The sequence below is a fragment of the Erithacus rubecula genome (assembly GCF_903797595.1).
Source record: "Erithacus rubecula genome assembly, chromosome: 10".
Classification (NCBI taxonomy): domain Eukaryota; kingdom Metazoa; phylum Chordata; class Aves; order Passeriformes; family Muscicapidae; genus Erithacus; species Erithacus rubecula.
This window is the reverse complement of record NC_136662.1, coordinates 26,249,829-26,268,135: the sequence shown is the minus strand read 5'-3', so window position 1 is coordinate 26,268,135 and position 18,307 is coordinate 26,249,829. Positions and strand designations below refer to the sequence as shown.

Below are 18,307 nucleotides of genomic sequence, written 5' to 3'. Positions count from 1 at the left end.
ACTGTTGACATATTTATCTGCCTGTGAAGGAGTTTTATGTGACCAAAACTTGTCTGCAGCCATAGGTATGTTGACTTCTATCATGTGTGCTGTGCTAACCAGTTTTATGATCCATGTTGTCCATGTAGTCTTAAGCCTGACCCTGATCGATCTGCCAGGAATCACTAAAGTGCCAGTGGGGGATCAGCCTCCAGATATTGAGCAGCAAATCAGAGACATGATAATGCAGTTCATCTCTAGAGAGAACTGCCTGATCCTGGCTGTGACTCCAGCTAACACTGACCTGGCCAACTCAGATGCCCTGAAACTGGCAAAGGAAGTGGACCCTCAGGGTAAGCAGCATTGAATGGCACCATTTTTTATTCTCAAGTGTAATAACATAATTGAAAATTACAGACCCATTCTTGTGGGAAGTTCTGTAATTTATATTTTGTAATAGATGTGTATTTACATTCTCATATGATCTTCAGCATCACAATATAACTGTTTGTTAGCTCAGAACTGTTCAGGTATGTTGCTGTAAATGAATTTTTAAAATGTTGTCATTATCTCTTATGAGCAAGTGCAGCAGTCTGGGAATTTGTCTAGGAATTTTTGCAGTACTGGGCAAAATAAGGGATGGTGCTGATGGGAGTTCATCATAAATTTCATACAGTTGTATTGTTGGGATGCTGAGCCTTGGTAAGGAGTTTTGAGGAACACATTTCAGCCCTTTTCCAGACATATCATAACTTAAGTTGAAGCTGTTATTGTGTGATAGCTTTGAGAAGGGCACAGATAGGTTATTACATAATTGGAAGATTGTAATTGTTGTTCTGTATCTAAATGATTCTTCAGTAACTTTTTCCTCCTGCTTCCACTCTGGTCAGGCCTTAGGACCATTGGTGTGATCACAAAATTGGATCTGATGGATGAAGGAACAGATGCAAGAGAAGTTCTAGAAAACAAACTCCTCCCTCTTCGTAGAGGTGAGAATGTTCAGTTGCCTTTATTCTTTGCAGTCCATAAAGTGGTTTGGATAGAGGTGGTGTTTGGGAGTCCTGGAGATGAACCAGAGCTTATGCTGGACTTGATGTGTTCCTTGCTTTTGTAATTATCTGTTCAGCATAAAAATGGCTGTGCTAAAAATGTCCTTTCTGGACCTGGAAAATCCTTACTTCTTCTAGAACATGCAGTGTAATGCCAGCACACATCATTAGCCAATATTTTCTTCTGTGCTAGGTTCCTTGTAACAAAAAAATATTGTTTTTTTTTTTTTTCTTTACATATGACAGAAGCAAGCACCAGAGTTTGGTAATCTCACTGTAAACCAGTTTTGATCTCTGCCAGAAATTTTCTGTGTTCTGGCAGCTATTGCCACATTTGCTCATTTTGTTAATATCAAGAATTTTGATTCTAGTTATAATTTACTGATGGGTGTGCTGTCTCCTCCCATGGAGCATGTCCAGCAAATTGTAACATTTTTTTGGGGTATTTTGTTAATGTCGTATCATTTATTTGTGTAGGCCTATGTGTGTATTTCAATTTTATTTTGGATTTTTGTTTGTTTATTTTTGAAGTAGATTCTTTGGGATTCAGCTGAGTTTCAGATATTTCTCTATTTGAATTGATGTTTTAAAAGGAAGTCTATCTGTTATATGTAAACAGAATGAACAATTTAGACAGTGTCAAGGTTACTTTTCTTCTTGTAAACATGATCTGATATGCTTAAATTGGAAAGCTTTGTTTGAGCTGAGACAATCTGGTTCTATTTAAGATGAATTCAGTGATTCAGGCAATAGCTGCATTGATTTACCCATTGGTTTTGTCTTATTTTAGGTTATATTGGTGTTGTAAACAGAAGCCAGAAAGACATTGATGGGAAGAAGGACATAAAGGCAGCTCTTCTAGCAGAAAGGAAGTTCTTTCTTTCCCACCCGTCCTACAGGCACATGGCAGATCGGATGGGAACACCTTATCTCCAGAAAGTTCTAAATCAGGTAAAAGCTGAAGCCTTTGTGATGAAAGGCAGCTTTGTAATGATAGTGTCAATATAAAAACTGTATTAAAATGAAGCTGGTCACTGAACCTCACTGATTTTTTGCTGCTTTCAGTGTTTTTAATTTGCACAAGGTAAAAACAAAGCTGTGTATTACTTGTAGCATACAAAAGCTTGCTGTGAGCTGTAGTTTCTGACTTTTACTGGCAGTTCTGCTCTCCCCTGTTCTTTAGAATACTGAATATGAACATCAAAAATAAGATTTGTTTCCCTCCCAGAAAGTATATCATCCTAATCCTCAATTGTTACATTTAATTTATCAGGTGTTTTGGCATTCCTACTAGTCTGACTTGATACTGTTTTTTCCAGCTCACTGTCAAATTGCAGCTTTTCATCTAGAATAGACAAAGACCAGGTCAGCCTGGCTTTGGACAGCAGCTGGAGACAACTGGAATGGTCCTGATTAAAGTAGAAAACTAAGTGGCTGGTCTGCTTAATTTTTTGCTACAGTGACTTTGCAGCTGTAACTTGACAGCCAGGCTATGGAATGCTCTGAGCTCACTCAAAAAGGCTCAGAGCCTTTTTGTGTCTCAGAGCCAAAATCTTCATCAGGATGCAAGAACTTGCTTGTACTCTGCATTTTTATCAGTGTTCAGAATGTTTTGCCTTGTTTTACATCTTGAAAGTTTAGTCCATGTGTCTTAGTTTTGAGACTGAAACACAAGCTGCACATACCTTTCAACTGTCTTGTCTGTCTTGACTTGCATTGCTTTATATGCTGTTAACTTTTTTGAGAGTTATTACTTACTTCAGTAGGAACTGCTGATCTTCTGTTGTTTGTACTGTGTGTAGAATGTTAGATATGGGAAGATCTACATAAATTCTGTCCTCAAGATATTAGGGACTCTATTGTGGTTTCAGGTAATATTTCAGTTTCTTTGTATCCACAAGGTGGTGCTCCAGGGAAACTCCAGCTTTTGATTTTGTGCCTGTCAGTCTAGTGAGCAACTTTAAACTTGAGTTGATATATTTTGGTATAGGACAGTTTAAATGTATAGTTTGTCTGGGTGGGGTTGGGAGGAGAGTTTGGGGCAGAGTGGAATAAGTGCAGTTTGCTTTTCATTAAGGAATGTGTACACCACCTGAGAAATTTATGGCACAGGTAAGTCATGGACAGTGCTATCCTAACACATTAAAACATATATATATATGTGTGTAAAAACATGCTGTGGGTGCTCAGAATCCCTTTCTTCCCCACATTGCCTTGTGGCTGAAGCATAAAGGAGTTGCTGTGCTGAACAAGTACATAGGGAATTGTGAAACACCCTTAAGAAAAGCAGTAAAATGGGAGTGTGGCATCAACACTGGGAGATGAGGAATAATTTTAAATTACCCATGTAATGTGTGTAACTTTTTCATGTGTCACTAAACAGGTGTGTAGTAACAGGGCTCAGGGAGTGAGAGGATGAAGGAATTTTTTGAGCCTCCTTACAGTGTGTGTGCACCAGGAATACTGGATTGTTCTTTAACAGTCTCCATTGCATCAGAGATCAAAAGGAACTGTTCTGGTAAACTAACACAGGTCATGGCTGATATGGTTGGCAGTCAGAAGGAAATGGTTGTGCTCCTGCTTTCATCTTTTTAACAGTATAAAGAGATTTTTATTTGCCTTTTAGCAACTTACCAATCATATTCGGGATACCCTGCCAGCCTTCAGAAGCAAACTCCAGAGCCAGCTGCTTTCTATAGAACATGAAGTAGAGGTGTACAAAAACTTCAGACCAGAAGATCCCACCAGAAAAACAAAAGCCCTGTTGCAGTGAGTTTTTTGTCTGCTTTTCCACTTTGAATGGGTTTGGTTTGCCTTTTCCCCCCTTCTTTCTGATTGGTTTAAATTTAAACATTAGGATATTGTTAAGGATTCTTTACACAAGCTCCAAAGAATTCTGTGTTTGATGTTCCAGAACACTGTATTTGTTCTACAATTTCAAGAGAATTTCCCCTAAATTAATTTTAGTAATCCTAGCAAAGGCAGAAAGCAGAGCAAGGAAAAGGCATGAAGATGGGCAGCAGAGATGATCAAAGGTAAAAAACTGCTTCTGATTGTGTAGACACATTCTTCTGTCTGCCAAAAAGATGACCTCAGGCAAGGGAAAGACATTGTGTTGGAAGTCTGTAAGATGAGGAAGCTGGAAGAAGAATAAAGAATGCTTCTTTTTCTAGTATAAAAACTTGGCCGTCCAAAGGAACCTAGAGATGGCAAGATCAAAATTAATCAAAGATGGTTGTCCTTCATGTGTTGTGCACCTAAGATCCAGAGATCTTTGCTGCAGGAGTTGTCAGTCAAAGTTTGTGTGCTTTCAGAGAGCAGTGAGACACATTCTTGGGGGTTATCATCATCAGTTCTGAACTAGAAAGCTTTTTCACTGCTGAAGTCACTGTCTGGTTTGGGTCTCATCCACAAAATAAGTGTGTCTGATGAGACTTTGATAACAGTGATGGAATAGAGATGACTGTTCATCTGACTTGAAAGCAAGTGGAGATGGAATCACAGCCCTGTCTTGATTGTGGATTCTGCACCAGGGAGGAAGGACAATGCTGGTGTTGTGGATTGAACACCAGCTAGCACCTGCTGCTTTGCTGCATCTGCTTCCTTCCTTGGCCTGTTTCCAAGGGTGTTGGATACTCAGTACTGGCTGTCTTTTCACCTGAAAGATCTGCCATATTCACTCTCCTTTTTTTTTTTTTTTTCCTCCAGTTATAGCCCTATGTGTTTGTATGCAAATAAAATGTACCTCTTAGAGAGGAAGTATGTGAAGGAAGAAGGAGAAGTGTAAAATGTACCCAGCTCTTCTTTCTTGCATGCCTGTTGTCACATTTCTGCTCTGACTGATTGCAGAGGTTTTCAGCATTCTCAGTTCTCTGGTATAGATGGCAATAGCATTGGATTGTGATAATGTGTAAGTTTGGGGCCAGATTAATTCTGTAATTAAAACTTTGAAATTCAGGGGGGAAAGTTATCAGCTGAGCTAGAGAGGCTTTCTTGAGCCAGATGAAGACTGATTTATTCTTGTCTAAAAGAGTGGACAGTTCCTTGTGACTTTGCTCCAGATGGTTTGGTTGCAAAAAAAGAGGAACATCACCTTTGACTTTTCCAAGACTGGGAAAACTGTCCTGTGGGTCTTTCTCAATGTTCCTGCTGCAGAAGTCAGAGTAGTAAAGTAAACTGGAGCTTGTGGTCCTGACACATCACCATGTTAGTACTGGTTCTTGGGCTTGCCTTTAGGCATGGGGAAAAGAAATTCCTTCCCAATCTCTTCTGAATTTTTCAGCACTGGATTCACAACATGCTATTAGACTGTACTGCAAGACATCAGGGATGCAGGGGGATGTGTGCAGATAGGGATTCTGTGGATTGGCAACTTGAATCAATTGTACTGATACTTTTGGCAGTTGCTAAATGTGTTTGAATAGGCAGTACTAGTTGTATCATACAGAAATAAGAGTTAGTAGTTAATATGCTTAAATTGTTCTGGGTTTTGTTTGTTTTTTTTCCTTTCCTCCCCTCCTTTGACATTTAGGATGGTACAGCAGTTTTCAGTGGACTTTGAGAAAAGAATTGAAGGATCAGGAGATCAAGTTGATACACTAGAACTTTCAGGAGGTGCCAAAATCAATCGTATTTTCCATGAACGTTTTCCCTTTGAACTTGTGAAGGTATTTATCCATCTTGCTGATGTGCTTTATTTTATTTATGTATCCTTATATTCAAACTGATAGTAGTGTAGCCAAGAAAAAATCTGATTGAAAGAATATGCTTTTAATATGCTTTATAATTGAGACATTTGGCTTAATTTTTAGAATTGGATACTGAGACATGCTAAGAATTCTAAAATATGAGAACTAGAATGTAATTATAGTTCCAGTTCATACTATTTTCTGTGCTCTCCTGTTGTTTTATCACAAATGGAATCTTTCTTCTGGTTAAATGGGGCAGGAAAACAGTTACAGTTGGTAAATTTGACTTGTGTTCAAGTAGTTGGTATCTATTAAATTGAGAGTTATGGAAAATAGCTCTTTAGATCCCTTCCAACCCAAATCATTCTGTGATGGTTTGACTTAGGTAATGGCCCTCTCATTTGAGACAACACTAACTTCTCTTCCAGCTATCTGGCTTCCAGGAAACTTAAAGAAAAGCTTTATAAGCTCATAATTGAGGCAACTCCTTTCTTAAATTTAGTTGCAAACTGTAGAATGGGATGGGGAGGATAAACAGATTGTAATCACAGAAGTTGCACCACTTTAAGAAACCAGGCTTCTAAAAAAAAAAAAAAAAAAAAAAAAAAAAAAAAAAAAAAGTGGAGACTTCCAAATCTTGTTTCTGGCTTACTCTGTCAACTCTTCAAAATCATTCCAGCTGTTGAGATATCTGGAATGGAAGAGAGTCTGATTTTCAACAATATTTACTGCTGCCTGTAACCTTAGTGCTAAAGCATTTAAAAATACTATGCATTATTTAATGTAATTAGAACTTGCTATTTTAACAGCTGAACTTGCTTGTCTCATGGTTGTATAGAGAGAGAGAGGATATTTTCTGTTTTGTTAAAACCTTTTCCTAATGTGCTCTCACGTGCTGCTGTTCCTGCAGATGGAATTCAATGAGAAGGAACTGCGCAGAGAGATCAGTTATGCCATCAAGAACATACATGGGATCAGGCAAGTCCTCCCTTGTTTTCCCACAAGCCTTTGTTGTTCTCAGTGTTTTGGGAAATGTTTCTTGTTCTACCTGATTGCTACATTCTCAGATGGTTGACACTGCTAGCTCTGGTGCAGTACTTGAACTTTTCTTGCCTGATTGCTGGAGAGGTGATTTATCATAGTGAAATGATAGTTTAGGGTGTACTTTTATAATTTGGCTTTTTATATAATTTATCTGCTAAGGTAGACCTTGGAGAAGAGTGTTTGAAAGAGAAGCAAGGCCCATTTGTTTAGAACTGGGTCTGTGAGGTAGCTATTTGTAGATTCATGCACTCTGCAGTGACCAGCTGTGAAATTCTCCATGTCAGAGCAGCAAAACCTCTTTTTCTTGTGTGCATGAAAAGTGCAGCCATGGGAATCTTATGGATTTGCTGTGCAAGAGGTTGTGCATGGAGTGCTTGCAGCTACCACTCATCTCTAAGGTTTGGTGCACTGCTGCAGAGGCTTTACTGCATTATAGCAATACTCCTTAGAGCTCTTGCAGTCTTCTTTCAAGCATGAAGGAAGGAATCCCATCTTTCAAGCATGTTTCTACTTATATTCTGAGTATATTCTTACTCAGAATGACACTTCCTTTGAGAAAGAAGCAAATTTAGTTCTGTAGAAGCCTGTTTGTGTAGGGTTTATATTACTTGGCTCCAAAATTGAAGATTTGAGCAATTTAATAAAGAAAATCTTCCTTGCCTGATTTTTTTTATTACTTTCTTACATATTCTTTTATGTCCACAGAACAGGTTTGTTCACTCCAGATATGGCATTTGAAGCCATTGTTAAAAAGCAGATAGTTAAGCTGAAAGGACCTTGCTTAAAAAGTGTGGATCTGGTGATGCAAGAGTTAATCAACACTGTCAAGAAGTGCACTAAAAAGGTAGTTTGCACATAGATCTGGTAATGTAAGTAAAATGTAATGGTATAGTACATAATACAAAGCCTGTCTTGCATTTTATGCTGTTACAAGAGATTTCTGATTCAGTCACCTGTTGGACAGAGTAGGACTTCTTCAAGTAATTAATAAATTAATTACTTAATTACTTAATTATTTAATTACTTAAAGTAATTAAATAAATTAATAAATTCTGCAAAGCTCTCAAAACAATCTAATGATGGAAAAGTTAATTTTTTTTAATTTATTATTCTTTTGTTTTGATTCTTGTGGTGGGGGGTGTTTTTGAGTCAAGAGATGCCCTTAGCTTCTTCCTTAAAACCAAGTTTTTACTTCTCAGCTGACTTGGCTGCTTTTGCTGTCTAACCTGTCCATCTTCCTGTCCCACTATCCCAGTGTAGGGTACCCCATAATAGTAAGTACAGGAGTGGTTCTGGAACGTGACCACAATAGGATGAGGTTGATGAAAAATATCCTTTTGCATTTTTTCTGGAAAAGAGCAAATTTTTTATACCAATGAGGAAGTAAAGGAGATATTTCATAAGACTGGAAAGACAAAGAAGAAGCAGATTCTCTCGTCTGTTTTCAGCAGAATCTCCAGGTTTTTTTTTCACTTTTGTCAAAGTCTGGAGGTCATGTCACTTGAATTAACTGTGCAGATGCTCTTCCCAGTGGCATTGGCCAAATTTACCACTGTATCTTGCTTTTTTCAGTATTGTTATGTAAAGATGTAGCCACAAGGTGGAGCCTTTAAAAAACAAGATATTTGGAAATCATTTAGAGCACCACTCTGGAATTAGGCTCAGTAGAAAAGAGAGAAATCTCACCCCAGATAGACATTGTTTTGTGTGTCCAGAGTGTCTTTTCCACAGTGTTCCCTGGAGGAAAAGAACAGCAACAATCCAAGGGTTTAGGTCTCTCCAGTCTCTGAACAGCAGCAAGGAAGGCTTGCTTTGCAGGGTGCTTAACTTCTAGTCCCAAGCATTTATAATGTTTGCTTTATTCAAAAGACGAAAGCTGGAGGCTGTGTTTCACTTGTGTTTTACTGAAGCCCCTTTGCAGGTGTAAATTTCTATTAATATTCTGTTTTAGTTGGCAACATATCCAAGGTTGTGTGAGGAAACAGAAAGAATTGTTGCTGGCTACATTCGTGAAAGAGAAGAGAAGACCAAGGATCAGGTGAGAATAAATAGGAGATGTGACAGTTTGGGGAAGTGTGTAAGGGAGAATAGTTCTTAATAGTTCTTATATCCAAACTACAGTAGGACAGTGAAAGATTTTTTTTTTTTTTAAATAGGCTGCACATTTTAGAGGGGAAGAAAAATTGCTTCTTTACCACTGAACTTTGACAGAAACTAAAATTGTTACAGAAAGGTTAAGTAGTGTTGGCTTGTTCCTGTACCAGTGTGCCAACTTCTTAGCTGGGCCATTAGAGCTGTTTGTGGGGAATCAATATTGATTAAACAAATGTACTCAGGAATAGCTTATTTCTACTTTGTTTCCAGGTGTTTTTAACATACCCATCCCATGCACCCACCTCTCACCCTAATTAAAGTGACGCTCACAAACAATTGTACTGGGACCCTTGAGGGAGTGACAAGTTTTCCTTCAAGTTCAAAGACAGATAAAAAACAAAAATTCAGAAAAATTTGGTTAAAGTGTTTATCACTCAGCCAAACTTTCCAAATGCAAGAAACTGCAAATCTGAGATTACATGTGAGAAAATCCAGTGAAGTGAAGTCAGGAATTATGGTCAGGAAAATGCAGAGTGTGACAATAGAAAGATTTGGGTAAGCAGAGCTCCTAAGCTGTTCTGGACTCCTGGCTCTCTAGTCCTGTCCCTCTACAAGTTAGGGAGCTGTGCAGCACATCCTGCTGTTTTAATCTGTGCTGCAAATGTAAACATAAGAGTAATTTAACAAAAAAAAAATTATTAGCTGGGCTTGTACTTGCAGAGACTTCTAGTCAGAGCACTGCTATCTCAAAATTTTGGAGAAAATACAAGTTGTTTAAAATAATTGAGTTTTATTTTCCTGCTCTTCATTGTATGCACATACCTGACTATTTCTCAGAACAAAGAACAAAATAGGGGCTTTTTGTAAATGCCAAAAGTTGATGAAATAGGTCATTGTCACATTCACATCATTATTTCTGATATTAGCATTTATCTTTAATAAATCAAAACACCAGTGAGAATATTTTCAGAGGTAAGAGGTGGATCAAAAACATAGTGGAGATTTGAGTCTAAGTGAGGCAATTGATATCTTCTGGAAATTGTGAAGAATTTGGGAGTGATGCTATATTTGAGGAACTGTGCAGCAATAAGGTTGAAGTGATTAAATGCCACCATTTGGTAAGAGTAGGTTCCTTCCTTGCTCCCTCTGATAAATGAAAATCTGAAAAGACAGGGGTGAAATGCAGTCTCATGCATATTCCAGAGCCTCTTGGAGGGTGGGAGGGAATTTTTGCTGATACCTTAGCAAGTTCTTTACTGATTAGATTGTCAAGGTTGAATCAAATTCTCTGTGGGCTACTGAAGGACTGACAAGTGCTAGGTATGCAAACCATTTTGCTATTTTGTTGTTAGCCCATCTCTCAGTCCAGATGTGCACACCAGAATGACTGGCTGGTACCTGGACTGGACATTTTCTGGGCCAGGACTGGATTACTTATCCCTTTGTGTGGTACATAAAGAAAGTGTAGGTACCTGGATTTTAGGTTTAAGGTTTAGGTTCTTTGCTGGCTTGGCTTGAATGCTCCAGATAGACAGAATTTTGCTAAACTTGCAAAATGCAGAGTTGGAATCTATGCTATATAATGATTAAAATTCTCTCTGCCCATGTATGATTGATCTTAATGGAATGGATATGGGCCAAGGGAGTGAAAAATGAGGTCTGTTAGGGAAAAAAATAGAAAGAGGGAACAGGACTTCTGCAGTGTAACTTATTAAACAAGCACAGAAACAGAAGCAGTGGAATTTAGAAAATATTGCTTTTGGCTTGAACAATTATGAAAACAATATTCAGTAATGCAGAAAGCTCAAGAGTTGTGGGTTTTTTTCCTCCCTTCCTTTTCTTCAATCTCTCTCTTCCACCTTACCCATCCAAGTTTGCTTTCCTGTCTCCTGTAATAGATGCTGCTGCTCATTGATATCCAGGTTTCTTATATCAACACCAACCATGAAGACTTCATTGGCTTTGCAAAGTAAGTATGTGGAAAATTTGTTATCAAGACACTGCCAGGCTTTTTTGTTTATTTGCTTGGGTTTTTTTTTTTTATTATGTTCAGAACACAAGTCCTGAAGTGTAACAGTGAAGATCCAGGCTGCAGAGTCCCATACATGCAGGACCATGCTCTTTCTCAATAGCCACAGTGTTGAACTCTGTCCCAGTTGCAGGGCAATCTTCATCCAGTTCACAGGCCTGGTTTCAGTGCAGCTGAAGCTTATGTCTTAGTCTGGAATCACACGTATTTCAGGACCACAGAAATGGATATTGGTGGTCTTTCCACATTGTTATTGATGCATACTTTGGGAGCTGTGATTCTGTGTGAAACAGTTTTGCTCAGAATAATGGATGTCACTGAATTGTAAGTGTGCCTGCTGTTTGGCTGCAGAGAATAATAGTAGCAGAATGCCCTGCAGGGCCTGGTTTGACGTTCTCCTCGCTTAATTGAAAAGGCTGTGAGAATATTTTCCAGAATGTTCTCCCTCAGTTTCCAGCAATTTGTGCCTCAGGGACTTCATACCAACATTTTGACACTTGTAAAAACATTGAAGATGTCTTCACTCTTTGAAGAACAAATGTTCCTGCAGACATATTCATGCCATATTTGCCATAACAGTGGTTGGAATCACAACAGGTTTCGGCCGTGTGAGATGCTGGCAACAAATTTTGGCACCACAGTACGTATTTGACTCTGGCCAATTCTGGTTAGCACTGTAAAGGAAGCTCCACATCTTTGGCAGTGTGCCTTGAAGGTTTAAAATGGGGAGTTCAGTAATCTGAGAGGGGAGAAGGCAAAGCCAGGCACTGTTTATGTGTTTGGTTTGAGCAACTTTCTCTAGAATTGTTTGCGGGTCCTAGATACGGTTATCAGTTCTCCTGACAAATGACAGGATGTTGTAGGAATGGTGGCTGGCCTTCTAGAGGTCAAGATAACAACCTGCCTGCTATTTACTACTCTTCATCCTTTTCTGACAGGAAAAAGGCTGCTAAAAACACTCCATGTATATTCATGGTGTGTGTTGTGACCTTGGGAAGTCACATAGTCCCTGCTCAGAGCAGGGTCCATGCTGAGTTCAGATCAGGCTACTCAGGATTTTGTCCAATCAGACCTGGAGAATTCCCAAAGTTGAAGATTCTCCAGCCTTCCTATGCTAGCCTCACCTTACTGTGAAAAGGCTTTTCCTTCTGTCAAGTTAGAACTTTCCATATTTTATAGTACTGGATTCTGGAGTTCCAGGTGTATCTGTAGCTATTTCATTATGTCTCTCTCCTGGAAAAATTCCCCTCATAGGTGCTGCACCTGCAGCCTTCATGGTCCTTGCTGCTGTGTCTTTGCAATTCCCAAGTTCAATTTCTTGGGAAAGCTGCTTCCTCTTTTGCTAGCTGAGATCTGGAAATCCCTAAGTGCTGTGTATGGGGCATAAGCAGATAACAAGTGACTCTTGGCTTAAGTTCACTGGTAAGTTTAAGCAAGGGTTTCTCTAGGTTGGAACAGATGGGAAGGAAAGTAGCCCTGTTGACTTCTGCTCAACTAAAAGAGAAAATTTAGATAACAAAGAAGAATTTAAAATATATTTGCTTGAGAGACAAACAGGAGAAATACTAATTTGAAACTGTGTGTTGTTACAGCAGTTATGTTAGAACTGGTTCATAAATGAAATAAGTTGGGTACCACAGGGGTTTCTGCAGCATCTAAACATCCTGAACTAGAAATTCTCCAGATTCCCTGGTGTTTCCTTTCCTTTGCTGAGCCTTCTAGCCCCTTGTCTCATGTGGCTGCAGTAACAGTGTAAGTCCTGTGAACCTTGGTCATAAGAGTGAGAGCACAAGAGATGACAAACTACTCTGCAGCACTGCAGGACCTGAGGCAGGTACAGTGCAATGTGAATTGTCTTGAGAGGGATTTAACAATGCCAGTATTTAGAACAAATTTGCATAGTTATAAAATTGCAAAATCTTAGAATAATATTTTTTGTCTTGTTTGGTAGAACAAATGGCAAAATTCTGGGCTTGGGTTTGTGTTCTGTTGGTATAACTCCAGAACAGCTATATGCTTCAATCTACCTTAAGAGTAATTTGTATTTAGAACATTAAGTAGAGGACCAATTGCTGGGCTATTTCTAAAAGGCTTGAGTTTCTTAGTTAATAGTATAATTAGCTTTTCTAAGGTGATAAAATTAAGAAATCAAACCAGAGATTAGTGCTGTGCCTTCTATGTGCACTTCATTTAATCATAATTTATGTTTCAAAGCTTATCAATCCAAAGTTAGATGATGCACCAGGGACATGCAGTATTATTTGGTCAAAAGGCTCAGGATGATTGAGCTAAACACAGTGAGTAGGCACATGGAATAAATATCCTGTGGATATCCTCCCAGATTGCTTGTGGACTGCTGGTTTGATAGTGTGGTCCAAAGGGCAGGATCAGAATTTGGACAAGGGTTGGGTTGGGTGCTTCATCAGTTCTTTGGAGCAGCAGCTGTGCACCAAGCAGCAGGATTGGCCACAGGCTCTGATGCAAGCACACCTCTCTGCCTTTGGAGCTGCTGGCATATGGATGATTTTTTCTTCGGTGAATCAGTGCCTAGTGAAATGGTATAATCTAATCCAAACAAAACTTCCTGTCACCAGTGAAGTGCTGGTGGCTGAGTAGCTAAAGCCAGCTCTCTCCTTCTTCTTTCCAGCAGTATTTTAATTTTGTGGCCTAACACAAATCACCACATAATGCAGATGCTTTTAGAATTAATGGCCACTTGTTTCATTTTGAGACAAGGAGTGTGTTTTATTTCAGGAACTGGGAATACCAAAGTTTAAGAATTGAGAAAAATATTTTAAATATGGTTTAATTTCAAATGTGCTCTATTCTTATAAGATTTCAGCTTTGAACCAGCTTTATGATGGCTTCATCGGTTATATTTACACCCTCATAGTGCATATAAATATTAGAATAATATCCAAAACAAACTGTCAAGACAAAGCTATTAAGGAGCCTCCAGCAGGGGAGGATTTTGTTGTACTGCTCTAAATAACAGAAATGGCTTGCTTTTTGTCTCTTCTGAATATTTATAGAGGCTAAAGTTTCCAAAGTTACCCACATGAGCCATAATTTCTCTGTGCTTTTAGTAACCTTTACCAATGCAAGAAGGATGTTGTTGGAAAGGAGATGATTGGTAGGAGCTGTCTGCTGTGCATGTCCCTTCTGTCCTTAGCAGGCAAATATAATCAGAAAAGCAGTTGAAATATGCACATAAATGCAATGATTTTCCTGTGTTTCTTTTGCTGTGTTAATCTAGCTTTCTCTGCTGGAATCAAAAGTAACTATTGCTGCTGAAATTATTCCTCAGAAACTGGCTTAGTTCAAGTTTCTTCAGCATAACTCTTTTCCTCTGCTTCCCTTAGTGCCCAACAAAGAAGCAGTCAGGTTAACAAAAGTGCAGTGGGAAATCAGGTAGGCACCTAACAGAGAATGGATAATGGCATGTGCAAGTTAATCCAAGCTGTTTGGTTTTCTTGGCTGCATTTTCTGTTTAAGTGTATCATTTACCTTTGTTTGCTTCAAACATACATAAATGTGTCCTCATTGCCTTGTTTTGCTGAACTTTTCCAAGCCACCTGACTTCCACTGTTATCATCATTTACTTGTTTAGCATTTCTGCTGCTCCTTGCACTGCTGGTGAGTGTCTTCCCTCCCCTGCTGTTCAGTGCCTTGAATCCCTCCTGTTACACAGCCGTGTTTTGTCATTAACTGCAAACTTGTGAATTTCAGAGTCCCAAATGCTGGTGAGTACTTGCCTGTGTGTGCTTTGTGTCCTTTGCTACTCCTGATGTGTTCACAGCTGAACAGCAGCAAGTCAGCAAGCAAATGTGGATTTGCCTTTACCTCTTCTGAAACCTTTCTGCTGACATCACACAGTTGTTGACTATGTACCATAAGCCTTTCTCAAAATGAACTAAGAATAAGTGGTTAATGCTCTCAGATTAATTAGCATCTTCACTGAGATATATTAATGAAATTGTTTCTTTTTATCACATAAGAATATGGGATTGATTCTGCAAGGTGCTCAGAGCTCCTGAGCCTGCCTTCCTTCTCTGTTTTTGTGTGGGCCCAGGTTTCTCAGTACTTGGCAGGATCAGTCCTCTTCTTAATATATGATGAAACAAGGAAAGTGCTACAATTTGGAGAGTTCCTGCTCACTTTGAGGTTTTTGCAAAGTCTTAAACAGAAAGAAATTGTCATGGAACTAGTAGATACTTGAGAATGAAATAAAAAATAGTAGTAGAAATAAGACAATTTTGTATAATTATTGGACATCTTCCTGATATTTTCACATGCAATTTGGTCAAACAATAGTCAGGAGGTTTCACCTCCTGATCAAAGTTTTCAAATGTGACTGCTGAGTTTAGATCCAAGCGATAAACCTGGGATTTCAGCAAGTGTCCTGTACTGCTGCTGTTGCAGACAAGAGTTCTTGGCAAGAGTTCTAGTCATCTTTTTGGGACTAGAAATTCAATCTCTTCCTCTCACCAAGAAATTGCTAGTTATTTTCAAGATATTTCTTAAAATAATCCAGCAGCTTCTTGGATGTTATGGTTCCCCACAGCCTAACCAGCATGAGTGGCATTTTTGATGTAATATATGGTTTGGATTAAAATAAAAAAAAAAAACAACAAAAAACAACTGGAAGGTCTAAACACTGTAATGGCTTCAAAGAGCAGCCTCTCCCCTCTGAGGAGAGATTTCCTTCTTATCTAGCTGTGCCGGAACATGTGTCAAACACAACGACTGTCATCACTTTGGAGTGTCCCATAAAAGGAAAAGCAACCAATTATCTGGCTCTTGAAGAATACACAAATAAAAGGAATGATTTTTTTAATTGAGTGAATGTTTTCTCTCTAAAGAAGTGAAGAAAAAGCTTGGCATTTTAAATTCAATGTTTAAACTTGGTTACTTGGGGTGTAAAGGACTTTGCTGAACCTTTTATTATAGAGATAATAAACAGATGTTTGTAAGTTGATTGTTTGGAGTTGAAAAGAATGAGAAAATGTTTCTGAAATAAAACTTCATTTTTGCAATTTGCTATTTCAGGGAACCAATCTACCGCCTTCAAGGCAAATTGTACGAGCTAAGTTCTGTAAGCTTTATTGTTGCTTTTTCATTTAGCTTCTCAGAGGGCAAAGTTTGTCTCTAACTCATTGGTTTGTCCAATACTTGCTGCTAAACTGTTTAATGTGAAGCTGAATTGTCTGTAACACTTCCTCAACAAAGTGTAATTGCAGATCATCATTTAACTGCTACTAACCTGCTGTTACCAGTCTGAACTAGTATAACTTAAAATGTTGTAGAAGACTTTGCATAGAATTAATATTTGTATAATTTACCAAGTTTCTCAAACTAAAATGACTAATTGGTGTTTAATTTATGATATAACTGGAAAGCAGTTTTTATCTGATGTAAGTGCCTCTATTAGTAAACCTCTCTTTGAAAGGTGAGCAAATAAGTTTCTGGTAACCAAAAGGAAACATTAGCTCTGGTGTAAATGAGTGTGCTGTTTATGGATACAGGTACTGTTCTTGGTGGTTTGTTTATTTCAAGGAATTACTTTGGATAGAAAAAGTGAGTTTTATGAATGAAAATATTTAAAGCCTTTTTAGCATTCTTTTCATAGCACCAGGAGGATCAATATATCACGGACAGACTCTTTTCTAACCCTTCCACTTCATGAGTAAATAAATACATGAATGTCTTTAATATTACTAATTAGAATTAATTGTCTAAACTACAGTTAATTTTATAACAATCTACTACCAGTTCAGTGATGGTAAGGTGTAAGAAATAAATTTCTTTACTGTGTGTATTCTTTGGCAATATCTGTGATAAAAACGTACATTTTTTCAGTTTGTTCACACATCAGCAAATTTGATTAACTATCATTTTAAACTAATGCTCAGTTATGGAAAAAGAACTAGGCATCACTGATTATAGCAGCAGTTGAATTTAACCCCTTGGGGAGATAATTCAAGAAAATTCTAGATCACTGAATTTTCCCAAAACAGTGAGATGCTCATTTGCAATACCTTGCTTTTCTTTCTTAGTAACTTGCTTTGGACTGAAGTAATGCAGATAACTATTAACTATTGCTGTGTGTCTTGGAAATAAGATGAGCACAGCAACACCCTATTTTTGGACAATAATGCAAATTCCTCTTAGCATGTTTTTCTCCTTTTTCCTTTACTACTAATTTATCCTCTCACACTTAATCCTTGGCCTTTTTTGTTTGTCTTTTCTTTGCTACCGCCTGAGGTTTTGACCTGACTCCACAAAGTTTCTTTTTAAGCCACAGGTTAGTCTGTCTTCTCATTTTGCTTGAAGTAATCTGTGCAATGCTTGGTTTTACACAGCAGACCAGCAAGGTTTGGCTCCTGAAAGCTGACCCACTCTTAATTGTCTATGTTGTGTGCTGAGATCTGTTTTGGTGATTAAAATTTCATGTTTTAAGCTCCCCTTCAAGATAAAACTTTAAAGATGAAAGTGTCATTGCTCAATGTGCCCAATTGAAGTGTGTGAGAATGCAAGACACTCAAATTATACAGGATTATATGTAATTTATAGGAGATTCTGTGCTTTGCTTCTGTGGCAAAATCTGCTGCTGTGCTTGAAGCAGCCCTGTAAGTGGAGAAGGGGCTTAATGTGAACTGTGATTTTCTAGGCATTGTCCAGGTGATGTGGAGATTTGTGTCTGAGGACTTTGTTTGACCTGCCTCTCTTCAGTGTTACACCAAGAATCTGATTAATTTTCTGATTCATTTCTTCTGGACACAAGTAGCATTCAGACCCCATCAGCTGGCCTGAACTACTGTTCTAATAAGTGACTTTTCCCCTAGTAACCCCTTTTTATTTAATTTTTTTTTTTAATTTTTATTTCTTTTAATCCTGCTTTGTAGCATATTTTGCTGTTTCTTTTCTTCAGATATACTTAAATCCTGTTATCTTGCATGGCCCAGGAAAAGAATGTTTATAGAATTTTTTTAAGCAGCCAGCTGGAGATGGAGACTTGTGCCATGGTCAGTGAGGTGGTCGTGAAAAATCATGACAAAACTGTTCTGTTAAGAAATGTCAGTATTTCTGTGAAAGAGATGGTGCCCGTGAGCTAACACATTCAAAAATATTTAAAAATTTAGCAGCATGAGACCTGCTAGTTTTGAGTTTTCACATTATCAAGTTTAGAGGAGTATTGCTGTTCTAAATGGCCTGTGACTATTTAATTTTTAGGTTAATATCCCTTCATGTTTGACTCTGTTTAGCTATATTTGGAAGCATAGTTCAATTTTTTACCCCTGAGAGCTTTGCTTCAGTAAAGACTAAATTTTTCTTAAAAGCAGACATATTTTTGGGACTTTAGCCACTGTCACTAGTTTAAGTTGTGTAATACATTGTGCAGTGGTTTGTAGGGAAGCAATGTC

The 18,307-nt window shown here is 38.2% G+C and overlaps 1 protein-coding gene across 6 annotated transcripts in view; it reads left to right on the top strand.

Annotated features, from left to right (window-relative positions):
- The window catches only part of DNM3 (dynamin 3), a 168,933-nt gene that overhangs the window by 26,378 nt on the left and 124,248 nt on the right, over nt 1–18,307 (top strand). For 3 of the 6 annotated variants that reach the window (XM_079313622.1, XM_079313619.1, XM_079313620.1), the window contains exons 4-14: nt 129–332; nt 870–968; nt 1,819–1,979; nt 3,655–3,797; nt 5,560–5,695; nt 6,627–6,694; nt 7,466–7,604; nt 8,712–8,798; nt 10,753–10,823; nt 14,246–14,294; nt 15,933–15,962. In XM_079313622.1, the coding sequence (XP_079169748.1) occupies nt 129–332; nt 870–968; nt 1,819–1,979; nt 3,655–3,797; nt 5,560–5,695; nt 6,627–6,694; nt 7,466–7,604; nt 8,712–8,798; nt 10,753–10,823; nt 14,246–14,294; nt 15,933–15,962 (1,187 nt within the window). The remainder of the gene's footprint in view (nt 1–128; nt 333–869; nt 969–1,818; nt 1,980–3,654; nt 3,798–5,559; nt 5,696–6,626; nt 6,695–7,465; nt 7,605–8,711; nt 8,799–10,752; nt 10,824–14,245; nt 14,295–15,932; nt 15,963–18,307) is intronic. The other 3 variants (XR_013775250.1, XM_079313623.1, XM_079313621.1) reach the window with 1 other exon arrangement.